The sequence below is a fragment of the Notolepis coatsorum genome (assembly GCF_963971535.1).
Source record: "Notolepis coatsorum genome assembly, chromosome: 2".
Classification (NCBI taxonomy): Eukaryota; Metazoa; Chordata; class Actinopteri; order Aulopiformes; family Paralepididae; genus Notolepis; species Notolepis coatsorum.
Window position 1 is genome coordinate 226577049 of NC_140166.1, and position 16928 is coordinate 226593976.

At 44.8% G+C, this 16928-nt stretch overlaps 1 protein-coding gene across 1 annotated transcript in view; it reads left to right on the forward strand.

Annotated features, from left to right (window-relative positions):
- Positions 1-350: 350 nt before the first annotated feature.
- LOC311223828 (synaptotagmin-16-like) overlaps positions 351-16928 on the forward strand; it is a gene marked incomplete at both ends in the record, with an annotated part of 39915 nt that continues 23337 nt past the window's right edge. The window contains 2 exons of the mRNA XM_084308593.1: positions 351-399; positions 4754-5026. Of these exons, the coding sequence (XP_084164719.1) occupies positions 351-399; positions 4754-5026 (322 nt within the window). The remainder of the gene's footprint in view (positions 400-4753; positions 5027-16928) is intronic.

Below are 16928 nucleotides of genomic sequence, written 5' to 3' on the forward strand. Positions count from 1 at the left end.
GCCATCCGGACACATGCAATTTGAAATATGATTATAGAATATCAGGCATAAAATGGTTATGCGGTTAAAATGCGATTAATTAGATTAATTAATTACAAATCCTGTAATTAATTAGATTAATTTTTTTAATCGCCTGACAGCACTAATTATTATATGAGACAAACAATGATATGAGATGTAATTACAAATAAACTCGACCTGACTTGACTAGCAGCCTTTCCCTCTACCCCATAAAGAAACTACCTGCAGGGGAACTAGTACAGATATACTAAGCTAACCCCCCCCCCCCCAATAAATCAATCAGCCGTCGTTCGCCCACTCGCTCTCTCTCTCTCTCTCTGTAGGTAACCATGGCAATGCCTCAGGTAGAGTGGGACACGTTGTACTCAGTGACCTGCGGTAATAATGGAGACTCTATTACACACAGTCAGTCAGTCAGCTGTTGCTAGCCAATTATGGTCAAACTCCAGAGCGAGTGGAGTGCTCTCACCGTGTCCTTGTGTTGTGTGTGTGTGCGTGTGTGTGTGTGTGCGTGCTCTGTTGAATGAGGGAAGGAGTGTGCGGGGGGGGGGGGGGGGGATAAGAGAAGACGGAGAGAGAGCATCTAATAGAATTTTTGATCTGTCTTTTCATTGATTTTTATGTAGGAGTTGTGTGTGTGTATGTGTGAGTGTTATGTAAGGGTGCAGGTGCATGCATGCATGTCTGTACTTTTAGTGGGTTGGTGTGAGGAGGGAACGGATAACATACGTCCTCCACCCACTACTTCCTCAGCGACAATAAGCTCAGCCGATCAGAAGGCTTCATGTTCTGACAGCTGGGACCAGACCCACCAGGACCGGTGGGGGTCAGAACCCCAGTACAGCAGTGGGGCCGACATGTCTACCCCCTCTACGATGAGCTAGTCAAGATGAGAAGCACGTTCAGTCACAGACTCATACCCCCCCGACACTCAACTAACCGCCTCGGCCAGTCCTTCATACCAGCGGCCATCAGGCTCCACAACAGTGGGCAGGGACTGCTGCCAGACATCCAACTACTAGGAACCTAGTAGCTGACCCCCACCTAAAAGGACAATATATACTTACCTTATGCATACCTAGGCCTGCCACGATAACACATTTTGCTGGGCGATTAATTGCCCCCGAAAATATCGCGATAAGCGATATTATTGCGACCGGTTAGATAATTTTTTTGAGAAATTAATTTCCCAAAACTTTTATTTTGAAGCCCACCGCTCCGTCTTTTCCGGTTTAAGACTTTTATTTTGAAGCCCACCGACCGGACCGGAAGTATTGTTGTGATTATCCTAGCCGACAACTTGTCTCGTCTGGTTGTGTTTTTTAGTTTTAACGTTAGCTACTAACGTTAGATGCAGCTACTACAGGCAATCAACGATGAGGAGGACGCGTCAAAGCAGTATATAATAGAATAGCTGTGGTGCGTAGGCACTGCAGCACGACTCGAAAACGACCCGTTATAATAAATTAATTCATGTTTAACTTGTCCCCGTCTCCAGTGCTTTGACTAGCCCCACCCGTTCATTGTAAACAATGATGCATGTAATTGTATTAACGTTATTCTGTGTTATTCTAACGTTACACTACAAATAACGCTACTTGGTTAAAAGGAGCAACACTATTGAGAAATGTAGTTAAGCTATGTGGCGTTGCTACTGCCCCACGAAGCTCCCGTGCTCATAGGGTGCTGTGCTCTGTAGTAACGCCAGCGGCCAACCCACACGGAGAGAGACTGCAAGGGGCACTGGTTCCGCCTCATTAAAACAAACGCGCAAATAGCAATTAATCGCGCCCGTCAAAATCATTGCATTCATTTTAATTATCGCGGCAATTAATCGATTTATTGCTTATCGCGGCAGGCCTATGCATACCGCACCTTATGTGAATACTGTATACTTCATCAGGGCATATATTTAGCATTTAGCATTTTAGCAATTAGCATTTTTAGATTATATATTAGATTACATTTAGACTATTGGATTATTAGATTATATATTGCATATATTTAGCATTCTAGCATTTTGTTTTTTTTAGATTATATTGGTTTAGATTTAGATTATTAGATTATCTATTGTAACTATATTTATTGTAGGGCAAAAATACATACCCTCATCTCGCACCTTGTTGCCCATATGCGCATGTCCAGAGTTAATTATATTGTATATTTTTTACACTGCCTTTTTATTCTATTTTAATGTTTACTTCTCCACTGTACTATAATTCTGTGACCTGTACGCGTCTATTCTTTTACTAACAGATTTCCAGTTCCGTGTTCGCGTTCTGCGATCTGATTGGCCACTGACGTTTCTGGTGCGATCTGATTGGCCACTGACGTTTCTGGTCATGTGACATGTGCGCCCAATCGCGTGACGCGCCCATTTCCGCCTCGAACAGCAGCAAACTCCCTAATGCCTAGTTTATCACTGGTTAAGCTTAGGCGACTCTTTCGAAGTTGGTTAAGGTTAGAGTTTGGAATCAGGGCTGGTGTTCTATCGCCCTGCTCTAAGACAAACTCTAACCTTAACCAACTTCGAAAGAGTGCCTAAGCTTAACCGGTGGCAGAACTTGCCGTCACACGATTGGCGCGACCAGAAACATCAGTGGCCAATCAGAGCGCAGAACGCGAACGCGGAACTGGAAATCCGTTAGTAAAAGAATTCAGGCGACCTGTACCTGTATGTCTTCTACTACCTGTACCTCCGCTCCCCCCTCCCCATGTTGCTATGATACCGAATCTCCCCAAGGGGATTAATAAAGGAATATCTTATCTTATCTTATGTTAGAACCCCAGTTCAGCGGTGGGGCAGACTCTAAAAAGCTACAAGAAATACTGGAACAACACCCCTAGAATCTGTGAGAGCAGGGGTGGAAGAGGACTCACAGGCAGATGACACTGTTACAGGCCATGACTTCTGCTTTGGACGAGCAATTCAATGAGTAGGATGAATGTAGGGCTGGGCGATTAATCGATTTTATTGATTAATTCGAATGAGTGATTTAGGAAGATTTTTTTAAATGAAAATTGATTTTCCAAAAAAAATAATAATAATAAATAAAGAGTCACCTTTTATTTTACAAAAAGTGATGTTTGGTGAAAGTTTGATTTGCACTTTATTAATCCCAATAGGGAAATTCATTCTTGTTTGATGATCAAGAGGCACCTTTTATTTGTTTTAAGTGAAGTTTGGAGAAAAAGCTAGTTATTGCACTATTAATCCCAATAGGGACATTCATCTTTGTTTGATCAAGAGTAACCTTTTATATATAATATATATATAATATTTTTTAATTTAAATTGTTTAAGTGAAGATTGGTGAAAGTTAGGTTTGCACTTCAATCCCAATAGGGAAATTCATCTTGGTTTGATTTTTTTTTTGTCAAATAAAAACAAAGCTTATTTGAATGATTTCCTTGGCATTTCTAGTTTTCAAGAGAAAAAAATCGATAAAAATCGTAAATCGGATGTGGTGTGAAAAAATCAGGGGGTTTAATTTTTAGGCCATATCACCCAGCCCTAGATGAATGCATCAATTCATGGGCAGGGCTGGAGCGGTAGAGGGAGAGAAGCTCCAGACCTTTCTTTGTGGCAGAAAGTAACAGTAAAAGGCCTCAGAATACATCAGGGAAGGAGGAAGTAGAAACGAGTAGAGCAGGGGTCAGCAACCTTTACTATCAAAAGAGCCACTTTTCCCCCCTCCCACAAAATAAAATGCTCAGGGAGCCGCACAACCTTTTTACCCTTAAAATGAAGATAACACAGTGTATAACGTTTTATATATCCCCAAGCATACCCCACATTTAGCATAAAACGCCTGACAATTGCATACCCAAAGTAATTTGCGATTTATTATACTTTATACTTATAGCACACAGTTTGTTGCATTAATGGAATTATAAAGCAACAAAAAGAAAAATGTTGATTGAAAAAATACTGGCTGTGTAGACCTATTTTTAAATAAAACACAGAAGAGGAGACAAAACACTGGTGTCTGTAGACCGACTTTGAAATAAAACCCTGAACTATGCAGCTCTATTTGAGTCCTTCCCTTATTTGTGGAAAATCTATAAAATAAAAAGTGAATTTTTCGTTGTTCGCAAATTTCGCACCACATATCAGGCATACCGGTAAGCCTGCATCGTTAGTTGTGAAAGCAAATTAATCTGTCCACGCTGAATTAAACACTCTATTTTCCTCAGACTTTCCTTTTTTTGGATTTATCCATGGTTAGCTGACTGGGGGGTCAGAAACTCAAGATTAGCCACTTGCAGACGGCAGGGAGAGGCGCAGGGTGTGACGTACTGTATATTTTAGTTGATGAAATATTTTTGTTGACTAAATATTTTAGTTGATGAAATATTTTTTCATTTCAGTGTCATAGTATGACATCGATCTCCAAAATAAGAGAACAGGGAGCCGCAGCTGATTGGCTAAAGAGCCGCATGCGTCTCCGGAGCCGCAGGTTGCCGACCCCTGGAGTAGAGAAACCACAGTTCACAGGATATCAGTCATCCTGTCACTGAGAGAAGAGCTGTGGGCAGAAATACTCCTACTGTCTGACTTGATTAAGGCTGAGACCACTTATCGATAATTATCGATAACTGCGTGAAATCGATAAGTGGCGTCACTTATAGATTTTTTTGAATGTGTAAAAAAAAAACTATTATTTAACGTTAGTGTGTGTGTGTGTGTGTGTGTGTGCGTGCGTGTGTGTGTGACCTCCTCTCCCCTTTAGTGAACAGCTACGGTGACGACGACGATGACGATGACGATGATGCGTCTCCTTCCTCGGACAGTGAAGACGAGGCCCTGAAGCAGTTTGAGATCTCCGCGTCTCGCTCCCAGAGCCTCCGGAACGCCGCGGCGGCCAATAGCGGCACCGCGGGCCAGAAGCAGACCCAGAACCAGAACCAGAACCAGCCCCACCCGCCTGCACCGTCCAAACACAGACACAAGTTCACCCGCCTGCTGTCTGACCCGGAAGACGAGGGCGCGGGGCCATCGGACGGTGAGGGTGCGGGCATCGAACGCACGCACTCACACTCACACACTCACACACACACACACACACACACACACACACACACACACACACACACACGCACACGCACTCACACACACACACTCACACACTCACTCACACACTCACACACACACACACACACACACACACGCACTCACACACACACACACTCACACACACACACACACTCACTCACACACACACTCACTCACACACTGTTATGTACCATGTTAGTCCTGTGTCTTGGGCTGCAGCTGACGGCTGCTAATTAGCTGATTGCTGCTGATTGGACACCTGCCTGCAGGCTTAAAGGCACTTCCCCACCCACACATGCACGGTCACAGTTGCTAGAGGAGATGGTTGAAGCAGTGTCTTTTTCCCTTTCCACCACTTTGATCTTTAGTTTGTGCTAGTAATCATAATTAGAATAGTCTTTTGGTTTAAACACAGACCATTGGTGTCTGTGTGCACTAATGTTGCGTCCCTTTGAGCCAGGGTCGTAACAATTGGGCGCTGGTCCGGGAGTGAATTTGGAAACAGATACCCCTAGAATTTGTTTGTTGTTGTTTTTTTTGCATGGTGTGTCTTGGTGATGTGGTTTGGGTGGTGATCATTACATGTTGTGTAACGTGGGGGCTTGAGCCGGTCTTCAAACAGGTGAGTATGTCCTTATTTTTTGTGATTTGATTTGACTACTTGTATGCTGTTAAAATATATAGTTTAGTGGACACCACATGTAGGTAGTGTCATTATTTTCTGGTTGTTTGTCAGCTTCCTGTGTACCACTTACTCCTGGGGCAGTCATAGAAGTGATTAGTACCATCTACTTGTCTTGTACCATACCATATACTTGACGGGTGGGTGGTCAAGATGATCTTTGGCTGGTAGAGGGTTAGGTCTACAGTGCTTTAGCTTCAGGGTAGGTAGGTTAGGGTGCCAGAAAATACAGGTAGTGTGTTAGGGCCTGATGTCGTTTTTTTTTTAGGGTAGACATGTGGTGGGCCTGGCAGTTCTTCGTTTGACTGCAGTGTAGATGTAGAAGCTGTAAGTAGTCATATCAGATTATAAGGGGCACCTGTTTGAATTTGTTTGTTGTATTTAATTTGTTGTTTTGAGTGTAACACAGTGTTTGGATAGCCTACCTGTTAGCACCTGACCTCCTGCGCGTATGACACATCTGCTTATTTCAGGGTGGTTGGATTATTTGCAGACTAGAAAGGTGCGCTCAGTAGAGCACACATCTCCACCAGGTCGCACGCCGAACACACAGGCGGACAGGCACAAAACTGACTGCTCTCCTTATAGTTATTAGTGTTAGCATTAGCATGCTAACGCTAACAAGGGGTGCTTCAGTGGTGCTTCAGCTGTGCTTCAGCGGTGCTTACATTTACATTTACATTTAGTCATTTAGCTGACGCTTTTATCCAAAGCGACTTACAAGTTCTGTACGACAAGCCATCAGGAAGGGCACAACTCTATCAGCTGAGCAACAATGTTCATCAAAGTGTTGAGTGCTACAGTGTAGGTTAGTTTATTAGGACAAGTGCATGACAGTACGGTTAGTTAGGGTTAGATTTTTTTTTATTGTTTTTTTTTTTTTTTTTTTTTTATTCAGATAATGGTTGAAGAAGTGCGTCTTTAGTCGACGGCGAAAGATTGGATGTGATTCGGCTGTCCTAACTGGGGTGGGTAGTTCATTCCACCATTGTGGGGCAAGGACTGAGAATAGGCGACTTCTCTTTGATGACCCTCCCGGAGCTTGGATAGGAGTAGGTCTGAGGCGGCCAGAAGATGCAGAGCGTAGGGGTCTTGAGGGTGTGTAGTTAGAGACCATTGACCGGAGGTAGGCGGGAGCGGTTCCCTTTGCCGCACGGTATGCTAGGTCGAGGGCCTTGAAGCGGATTCGTGCAGCAATGGGGAGCCAGTGCAGGTCCCTAAGAAGTGGGGTGACATGGGCCGACTTCGGTAGGTTTGAGATCAGGCGGGCCGCTGCGTTCTGAATGAGTTGAAGAGGCTTAGTGGCAGTGGCCGGGAGGCCAGCGAGCAGTGCATTGCAGTAGTCGAGGCGGGAGATGACTGTTGATTGGACGAGGAGTTGGGTGGCTTCTTTTGTCAGGAAGGGGCGTATCCTTCTGACGTTGCTCAGGAGGAATCGGCAGGTTCTGGTCGTCGCTGCGATGTGAGCAGAGAAGTTCAACTGGTCGTCGAGGACAACACCAAGGTTCTTGGCGGTCGGGGACGCAGTCACAGCTGTATTCTCGACTGTGAACTGTGCTTCAGCGTGCTTCAGTGGTCCTTTATGGTTCTTCATGGTTCTTCAGTGGTTCTTTGTGGTTCTTCAGTGGTTCTTTAGTGTTTCTTCAGTGGTTCTTTAGTGGTTCTTCAGTGGTTCTTTAGTGGCTCTTTAGTGGTTCTTCAGTGGTTCTTCGTGATTCTTCAGTGGTTCTTCAGTGGTTCTTCAGTGGTTCTTTAGTGGTTCTTCAGGTAAATTGTGTGTATGCTAGGGTGGTTTTGGCAGCTTTTGGTAACTCTAAAGTGAGTAGTTTGTGGCGCTGGTACAGTGAGGATGGCTACCATAAAGGATTTTGTTGAGAACCCTTCTGACGAGATGTTGGAGAGGTTTTCCAAAGAGCAGCTTCTGAAGCTTGCTGTGCACTACAATGTGGAGCTTACTGCCAGTGAGAAGCGGTTAAAAATGACTGCCTTGGGGACTTTGAGGGCTATACTCATTGAGGAGCAGGTGCTTGTGGAAAAGATGGATGAGCCTCTTTTGTCTGAGGTGTCTCCACAACTCTCTGGCGTGGCGGAAGGTGTTGCCATTGATTGGGGGCCTAGGGAGTTAGCATTTAAGGAAAAACAGCTGCAACAAGAGCGTGAGCTTAGGGAACAGCAGCAGCAACAAGAGCGTGAGCTTAGGGAACAGCAGCAGCAACAAGAGCGTGAGCTTAAGGAACAACAGCTACGACAAGAGGTCGCACTTGAGGAGAAACGAATGTTGCTAGAGCACGAACGTGCGCTGAAGGAGCTTGAATTTAAGCATGCTGCCTTGCAGGCGGGTACTCTGCATTCAGAGTTGCATTCCGGTTTTGATGTCGGCAAAAATATTAGGATGGTGCCTCCTTTTTTTGAGAAGGAGGTGGATAGGTACTTTCCCCTTTTTGAACGGGTGGCAACCACGTTGAAGTGGCCTGATACGGCCTGGACGCTGCTGCTGCAGTGTGTTCTCGTTGGTAAGGCACAGGAGGCGTATACTGCTCTGTCCCTTGAACAGAGTGCTGACTATGAGCTTGTTAAAGCTTCCATATTGAGGGCTTATGAATTAGTCCCAGAGGCCTATCGTCAGCGTTTTAGAGGCTATCGCAGGTCGGAGGGACAGTCATATGTTGAATTTGGAAAAAAGAAGGAGAACCTGTTTGATAGGTGGTGCACCTCTCAGAAGGCGGAGTCAAAGGAGCAGCTTAGACAGTTGATTCTCCTAGAGGAATTTAAAAGATGTGTTCCTGATACCGTTTCCACTCATCTAAACGAGCATAAGGTATTGAAGATAGGCGACGCTGCTGTCTTGGCTGATGAGTTTGTGTTGACACACAAGTCCGTCTTTGTGGAGGAATACCGTGTTGAGTCCAGGGGTAGGCGTCCTTTTCAGGGGGGCCGTTTCCCAAAACCTGTGTCTGCTGGTCAGTTTACTTCACCTTCTAGGCATGGTGGTTCTGCTAGTGCATTCCCAGAGGGGATTATATGTTTCTACTGTAAGAAGCCTGGTCATATCGTTGCTGGGTGCCCTGTGCTTGAACAGAAACATGTCAAGACTGTGGCTCTGGTAGAAACCGTATGCAGAACACCTATGCTGACGTTGGAGGGTGATGGGGGAAGTATAAAAGGTGTGGACAGAGAGCTCGAGCGCTCCTCAAGATTTATGATGGATGGATTTGTTTCCCTGACTGATGCACTAGAGTCAAAGCAGGCTATAACAATATGGAGAGATACCGGAGCTTTTCAGTCCCTCATTCTGGAGGGGATTTTGCAGTTTTCAGAAAAGTCTTCATTGCATTCCGGTGTCGTTGTTCGTGGCTTTGGAGGTGGATTTGTGGATGCACCTTTGCATGAGGTCACACTCAACTCTCCCTTAGTATCAAGCAATGTTGTTGTGGGGGTATGTTCTCACATTCCCATAAGAGGTGTGTCCTTCATTCTAGGGAATGATTTGGCTGGTGACAAAGTGCTGGCTACTCCAGTTGTAATTCCCATCCCTGTGGTTTCTGAGGTCCCTGATGAGCTGGCACAGAAACATCCAGGAGTGTTCCCTGTGTGTGCTGTGACACGGGCAATATCCATAGCTGTCAACATTGGGATTTCAAAATCCGTACAGGTTTTAGCCCCGCCCCTTCTCCTGGCCCCGCCCCCTCAGCCCGCCCCCTCCCACCCGGCCCCGCCCCCTCCCAATGGAGCTGCCTCGTCGTTGCCATCTGCTGGTCAAAACCGGTATTATTTTGTTTTCCTACTGTGTAGAGTGTAAATGCTATAAAAATACAGTAAATTACCTTTTATCAAAATATTAACCATTAAATAAAGGTTGTAATCTGTAAATGCATTTGATTTTACTGTAATTTGACAGTATTTGGAAACCATAGATGCCAGACATTTAGTTTTCTTGCAGCTTTTTTTCTTACAGTCTACAGTCAGTGAATCCTAAATCTCCACTAGGCAACCACTTAGAACATGAAGAACATATTTAGTATAACAGCGAACAGATATAATAACTAATTGTAAGAATTCTGTGTTTAAAACTGTTTTGAAACAGTTTGTACTCTCCACAGAAGAGAGGTGGGGGGGGGGGGATTTTTGCATCTGAATAGAGCTGCGCCTTAGTTAGCAATCAATCAATGTATTACCAGTGTCTTTATACCTTCATAGGCTACATATGGTAAATGTCTGCTTTTTTATATAGCGCTTTTATCCAAAGCGCTTTACAATTTGTTACTTACATATTACCCATTCACACACCGACGGCGGAAGCAGCCACGCAAGGTGCCAACCTGCTCATCGGGAGCAATTAGGGGTTAAGTGTCTTGCTCAAGGACACATCGACACGCTGCCCAGGAGGAACGGGAATCGAACCGGGAACCTCCGGATTGCCAGACGACTGCTCTACCTCCTGAGCCACTGTCGCCCCTATATTATATTAATACGACAACTCAAGAAGAATCAAGAGGTTTATTTGTCACATACAGTGAAATGCAGGTGGTCACGCCCGCATTGATTGTGCAAAATGCAAAAAAATATAGACACAGGATATGCATGATAAAAAAAGACATGCCATGTTCCTGAAAAAGCTATAAAAAATACCTATGGTCATTAATTTAGCAGTGGGAAATGGGAATATCATTTTTGGAACAGTGTGTGTGTGTCTATTAAGTCTGTGTAGTATGTCTGTATTGAGCCGTACTGTATTGTACCCATTCTGCAATCTGTTAAATAAAGTTTTCATTCATTCTACAGAGAAAAATTAGATAGAAAAAAAGCCAATGCAATTTTGTGTTTTTCCTCAATATCTCTGCAATGCCTGCGAGTTACCAGTAACTGTATTTGTCATACCATGACAATTCACAACAACTTTTAAAACGGATAAATTTATTTATATGTATAAATCGCATTCAGGAAATTGGGCGTCAGTGAAAGCATGCTATCCGTGGAGGAATGGCAGGAGAAGGAGCAAACGGCTGTTAGTGTGTTCACCAACCATCACATTTACACATTCCTGCATTTGTATTGTTTTATCCACAGAAGATTTGCAAACCTTTTGTTCCAGAGACAAAAGCCACAGAGTGGGCAATCAAGAGACACTGGCTAAGTTGATTTGATGACACCCTCGGTCCGCGGCCGCCTCGGTGCATCATCTACTCTCTCCCCTGAGCTCTGAGCTCCGGTCGCGTCGCTGTCTTCTTCTGGTCGCAACGGTCTGACTTCCTGTGATAACGGTCCAATCTACACTGCTGCCACCTGTCGTCACGGAGGAGAATTGCACCCATTTTGTAAAAAATACAAAATACGTACCAATCCGTACGCCGTACAGAGGCCGTGCAGAGCTCGAAAAAACAGGAGAATCCCGGTCAAACCGTACACATTGACAGCTATGGCAATATCAAAGGACAAAAGTGATGTTGTTGATACTTCAAATTGTGACATTACACTTAGTGACACATTCTTTGTTGAATTGAAAAGTGACCCTGTTGAGAATTTTGGAATGCACACTGTGGATGTACCTCTGCATAAGCGCAGTGTCTCAAGGTCTTCCCAGCCTGTACGGTGGCTGAGGCCATGGACAAATTGGAGGATGAGTGTGGGAAGGATGCCATGAGAGATGTTGTTGATTCATGTGACACCGTTCTAGTTGAAGAGGCTACAAGGCCTGGCTTAGGCTGCCAGCCTTCCCACAGTAGCTCTATTGTTCATGATGTTTCACTTGTGGGCAGGGATGATCCCAGTATGTCAGTTGATGATTCTGATATTGATTCACGTGTCCACACTGACTCTCTGCCAGGCACTAGGTATGCTAGTCAACCTAGTTACCTGTGTCCTGTACAGCAGGAGCCGCCTTCACAACCTGGTCTGATGAGTGGCAACCATTTTGATCAGGACAATGTTATTTTGTGTGACGCCATTTTGGATGGTATTCCAGATGCTTTTGTGACTGATGTATTGCCAGGTTCCAGGGACGGTGGGGCTGTACCTAAGGCAGCGCATCCTACTCTGGATGTTCACGGTTTGCAGTATCCTGAACTGCCAATGCCAGGAGGAATGGAAATTGGGCGCTGTGGTGGTATCAGAGACCTATGATTTTTGTTTTTCTGTGTTCTGTCCTGTTGAGCGCAGTGAGCTTAGCTCTCATATTGATTTTGGTTTGCAGTCTATTTTTGACAGGTCGGTATCGGTGGAGAGGCCTGTTGAAATGGAGCTCATATGTGATAAGGTCTTGGTTTGTCGATGGGGTCCTAAGCCTTACGCCTCAGTGGAGGATGAGCCTGCCCCACTCCAGCCATATACCGCAGTGGAGGAACCTTTTGTGAGGTCTCGCTTGCCCGAGAGTCGGGACAGTGTTGTTTTTTGTTTTAAACAGCATTGTCGAATGTTCCACAGTGGGGAGCATTCGACGAGGTTGATGGTCGTGTTCGACAGGGGCCGACCCATGGCCGCTTTTTGGTATGACTCACTGTTTGGTGGTTTGATGTGTAGTGGTTGCCTCCTGTTATGTACCATGTTAGTCCTGTGTCTTGGGCTGCAGCTGACGGCTGCTAATTAGCTGATTGCTGCTGATTGGACACCTGCCTGCAGGCTTAAAGGCACTTCCCCACCCACACATGCACGGCCACAGTTGCTAGAGGAGATGGTTGAAGCAGTGTCTTTTTCCCTTTCCACCACTTTGATCTTTAGTTTGTGCTAGTAATCATAATTAGAATAGTCTTTTGGTTTAAACACAGACCATTGGTGTCTGTGTGCACTAATGTTGCGTCCCTTTGAGCCAGGGTCGTAACACACACACACGCACACACACACACTCGCACTAACACACACTCACACTCACACACACACACACTCACACTCACACACACACACACACGCACACACACACGCACATACACTCGCATAAACACACACTCACACTCACACACACACTCGCACTAACACACACTCACACACACACTCGCACTCACACACACACTCGCACTAACACACACACACACTCACACACACACTCGCACTAACACACACTCACACACACACTCGCACTAACACACACACACACTCACACCCACACTCACACACACTCGCACTAACACACACTCACACTCAGGGGTGCAGTAGTCGTAATATCAGAACTGCCTGGACGCCACGTGCACGCGCATACATGTTTCCTCGCGTGTGCACAGACCAGCTCAAGCAAAGCCCCCACAGGGCTTGTATTTTGGTCTTGCACTTCTCTTTCTTTGTTATGCTATGCAAAGACTAGGTGATAAGTGCCGGGTACTTGGCGCACGGCGCGACAGTAGAGTGAAAGTTGTGAACGCATTTTTGTGTGCGCGCGCGTGCACATCCGTGCGTGCACTTCTGCTCAGCGAACTGCTAGGACTGCGTGGTACAGAGTGTACCCACCACTGCATCACTGCTCACACTAACACACACTCACACTCACTCACACACTCACACACACTCGCACTAACACACACTCACACTAACACACACTCACACTCACTCACACACACACACGCACACACACTCGCACTAACACACATTCACACGCATGCACACGTACTGTACGCACACACACACACACACGAACACAGTCGTAAAGACCCGCTACTTCGGAATTTTAGATTAACATCCTTCACACAGAAACACCAAACACACATTATACATCGCAGATTAAATATCACACACACAATCATTTAGTAATTTAGGTTTCAAATGTACAAATACACACACGTAGTGCACACACACCTACAAATAAACACACACATGCAGATGTAAACATACAGATAGATACACACGCACACACACACATACACACACACACACACACACACACACACACACACACACACACACATAAACACATGTGCTTGTCCGCACACATGTACAAATACAAATACACCCTCGGAGGATTTCACAAAGAGATGGAGGGATTGGAAGCGATCTTACAAAACAGCCAACTAGGCTACGCAAACGGTCTGTGTTACGCAAACATAGAGTGCGCAAACAATTCGCCCCAGCCCCCCCCACATCACATCATATCCACACGCAAGCAACAAAAGTATCGGTAAGATCCTCTAATAATCCAGCGTGAAGCCAAATGAAGCGACCTGCTGGTCCAAAAGGCCCAGAATAACATCTTCATCACAGATTAGCGGCTGTAAAGCGCTCAGGCAGAGCTAAGCTTGATTGGACCACTCTGGCGCTGGAGGAGTCTGGAGTGGACGGATAGATAAATAGCAAAACTCTGGGTCGTTAGATTAATTAGGAAGCCGGTTTGCACTCGTGTGGGGGGGGGGTTCTGGTGTCTTAAGGTTGGTGTGAGGAGGATGAGGGGTAAGGGCTGACTGAAGGATTATACACAATGGCTCAAGAGGTCAAGTAACCATGCTGGTGGAATTAGATGATCTAATTCTCCCCGCTACACACACACATGCGTACGTGGGCGATCGTACACACAAATGCAGAGTTATACATTAGTAAGATGATATCAAAGAGACGTATAGCATTACAAACCTTATTATTGGTATATAGCCTCCGTGGTTTGAGCCGGAGGCGCTGAGTGAAAGAGTTCGATGAGGTCGCGTCGCCCCTCAGAAACGATGCCCCAGATGTGCAGCACGTCCTCCTGGCGTTGCCACGGTCACACGCCAAACATTCTGAAGGTCAGCTGACATAGAATCACTTCTCATATATAATCACTCACTTAGCAATTGATTGTTTACAAAATAATAATTGCGAATAGCGATCCACCAATCCAGTCCAGTCTTTTAGACCCTACTTCCTCCTCTTTTAGACCCTACTTCCTCCTCTTTTAGACCCTACTTCCTCCTCTTTTAGACCCTACTTCCTCTTTTAGACCCTACTTCCTCCTCTTTTAGACCCTACTTCCTCCTCTTTTAGACCCTACTTCCTCCTCTTTTAGACCCTACTTCCTCCTCTTTTAGACCCTACTTCCTCCTCTTTTAGACCCTACTTCCTGCTCTTTTAGACCATACTTCCTCCTCTTATAGACCCTACTTCCTCCTCTTTTAGACCATACTTCCTCCTCTTTTAGACCCTACTTCCTCCTCTTTTAGACCCTACTCCCTACTTCCTCCTCTTTTAGACCCTACTTCCTCCTCTTTTAGACCCTACTTCCTTTTAGACCCTACTTCCTCCTCTTTTAGACCCTACTTCCTCCTCTTTTAGACCCTACTTCCTCCTTTTTTAGACCCTACTTCCCCCTCTTTTAGACCCTACTTCCCCCTCTTTTAGACCCTACTTCCTCCTCTTTTAGACCCTACTTCCTCCTTTTTTAGACCCTACTCCCTACATTTCTATTCCTCTTTTAGACCCTACTTCCTCCTCTTTTAGACCCTACTTCCTCCTCTTTTAGACCCTACTTCCTCCTTTTTTAGACCCTACTTCCCCCACTTTTAGACCCTACTTCCCCCTCTTTTAGACCCTACTTCCTCCTCTTTTAGACCCTACTTCCTCCTTTTTTAGACATCGTCTAACCATTCATAAACACTAGTGTAGAGAGAGTTAGATGAGCGTGTTGGTGGTTGTTGTAGAGAGTGTATTCAGAGTTTCGTGACAGTGTGTGGTGGTAGAAAGAGAGAGGAGAACGGAGGTGATCATGTGTGTATCGACCCTGGACCGGCTACAAATCTTCCTTGTGTACATGACCCTCGACTGGACGACAAACCTGAGTATTTGAATAATCCCTTTTCTGGCAACGAACCGCCTTTGTGTTATTGACCGCCGGACTGTCTGACCATTCTATTTGCCTGTCGTGTGCTTGTGGTGAGAGGGACATTGGGACACGCAGTCTGCTGGTGCATGTATTTGTTTGGCTATTATTTGTGTGTGGAAATTACAAGTTCTTGTGGGTTTTTGGACTGTGGCAAGCCTGTTTTATACACGGTTTGTTACAATGTACACACCCTTTTTAAGGGACCAAAAGTAATTGGACAAACTAACATCCATAAATAAAATGGTTACCTTTAATACTTGGTTGCAAATCCTTTGAAGTCTGGAACCCATAGACATCACCAGATGCTCAGTTTCGTCCCTAGTGATGCTCTGCCAGGCCTCTACTGCAACTGTCTTCAGTTCCTGCTTGTTCCAGGGGCATTTTCCCTTCAGTTTTGTCTTCAGCAAGTGAAATGCGTGCTCAATTGGATTCAGGTCAGGTGATTGATTTGGCCATTGCATAACATTCCACTTCTTTCCCATAAAAAACTTTTTTTCGCAGTATGCTTTGGGTCATTGTCCATCTGCACTGTGAAGTGCCGTCCAATGAGTTCTGAAGCATTTGGCTGAATATGAGCAGATAATATTTCCATAAAATACTTGGGGCCATACATGCCCACGTCATAACACTACCACCACCATGCTCCACTGAGGTGGTATGCTTTGGATCATGACCTTTCCTTCTCCATACTCTTCCAAATCATTCTGGTAGAAGTTGATCTTTGTCTCATCTGTCCATATGAACGGTACAGGCTGTTTTAGATGTATTTTTTTTTTGTGGCAAACTCTGATGCTCACCGATGGTTTACATCTTGTGGTGAACCCTCTGTATTCACTCTGGTGAAGTATTTTCTTGATTCACCAGTGCATTCTTTCTTTTTAAGAATGTTAATTTGGCCACACCAAATGTTTTTGCTATATCTCTGGTGGGTTTGTTTAGACGTTTCAGCCTAATGATGGCTTGCTTCACTGATAGGGACAGCTCTTTGGACACATTTACTAATGTCATTAACTAGCTATCCTGCCAGTGTTGGGAAAGTTCACTTTCTACATGAACTAGTTCAGTTCACAGTTCACAATTTTTAAAATGAACTAGTTCAGTTCATAGTTCATAATTCAAAATGTTCATCGTTTCAAAAATGAACTAATTTATAGTTTATAGTTCTTTTTTCAATACGTTCCTGCTATTATTTGTAAAAATTATTGAACCACAGATAGCAATCAGAATACTGGCATTTCCATAACGCTTTGCTGCAGCTTTCTACAGTATATTTTCAAAAACATGAGGAAAAACTTTGCTTGAATTGTCTTTATTATGAAAACAAAAACAGGACTTTTGCTTATTGTCAATGTGCCGTTTAAGGTTTGCTGTCGATGTCATCGATGTACAGACTTGCTTCTT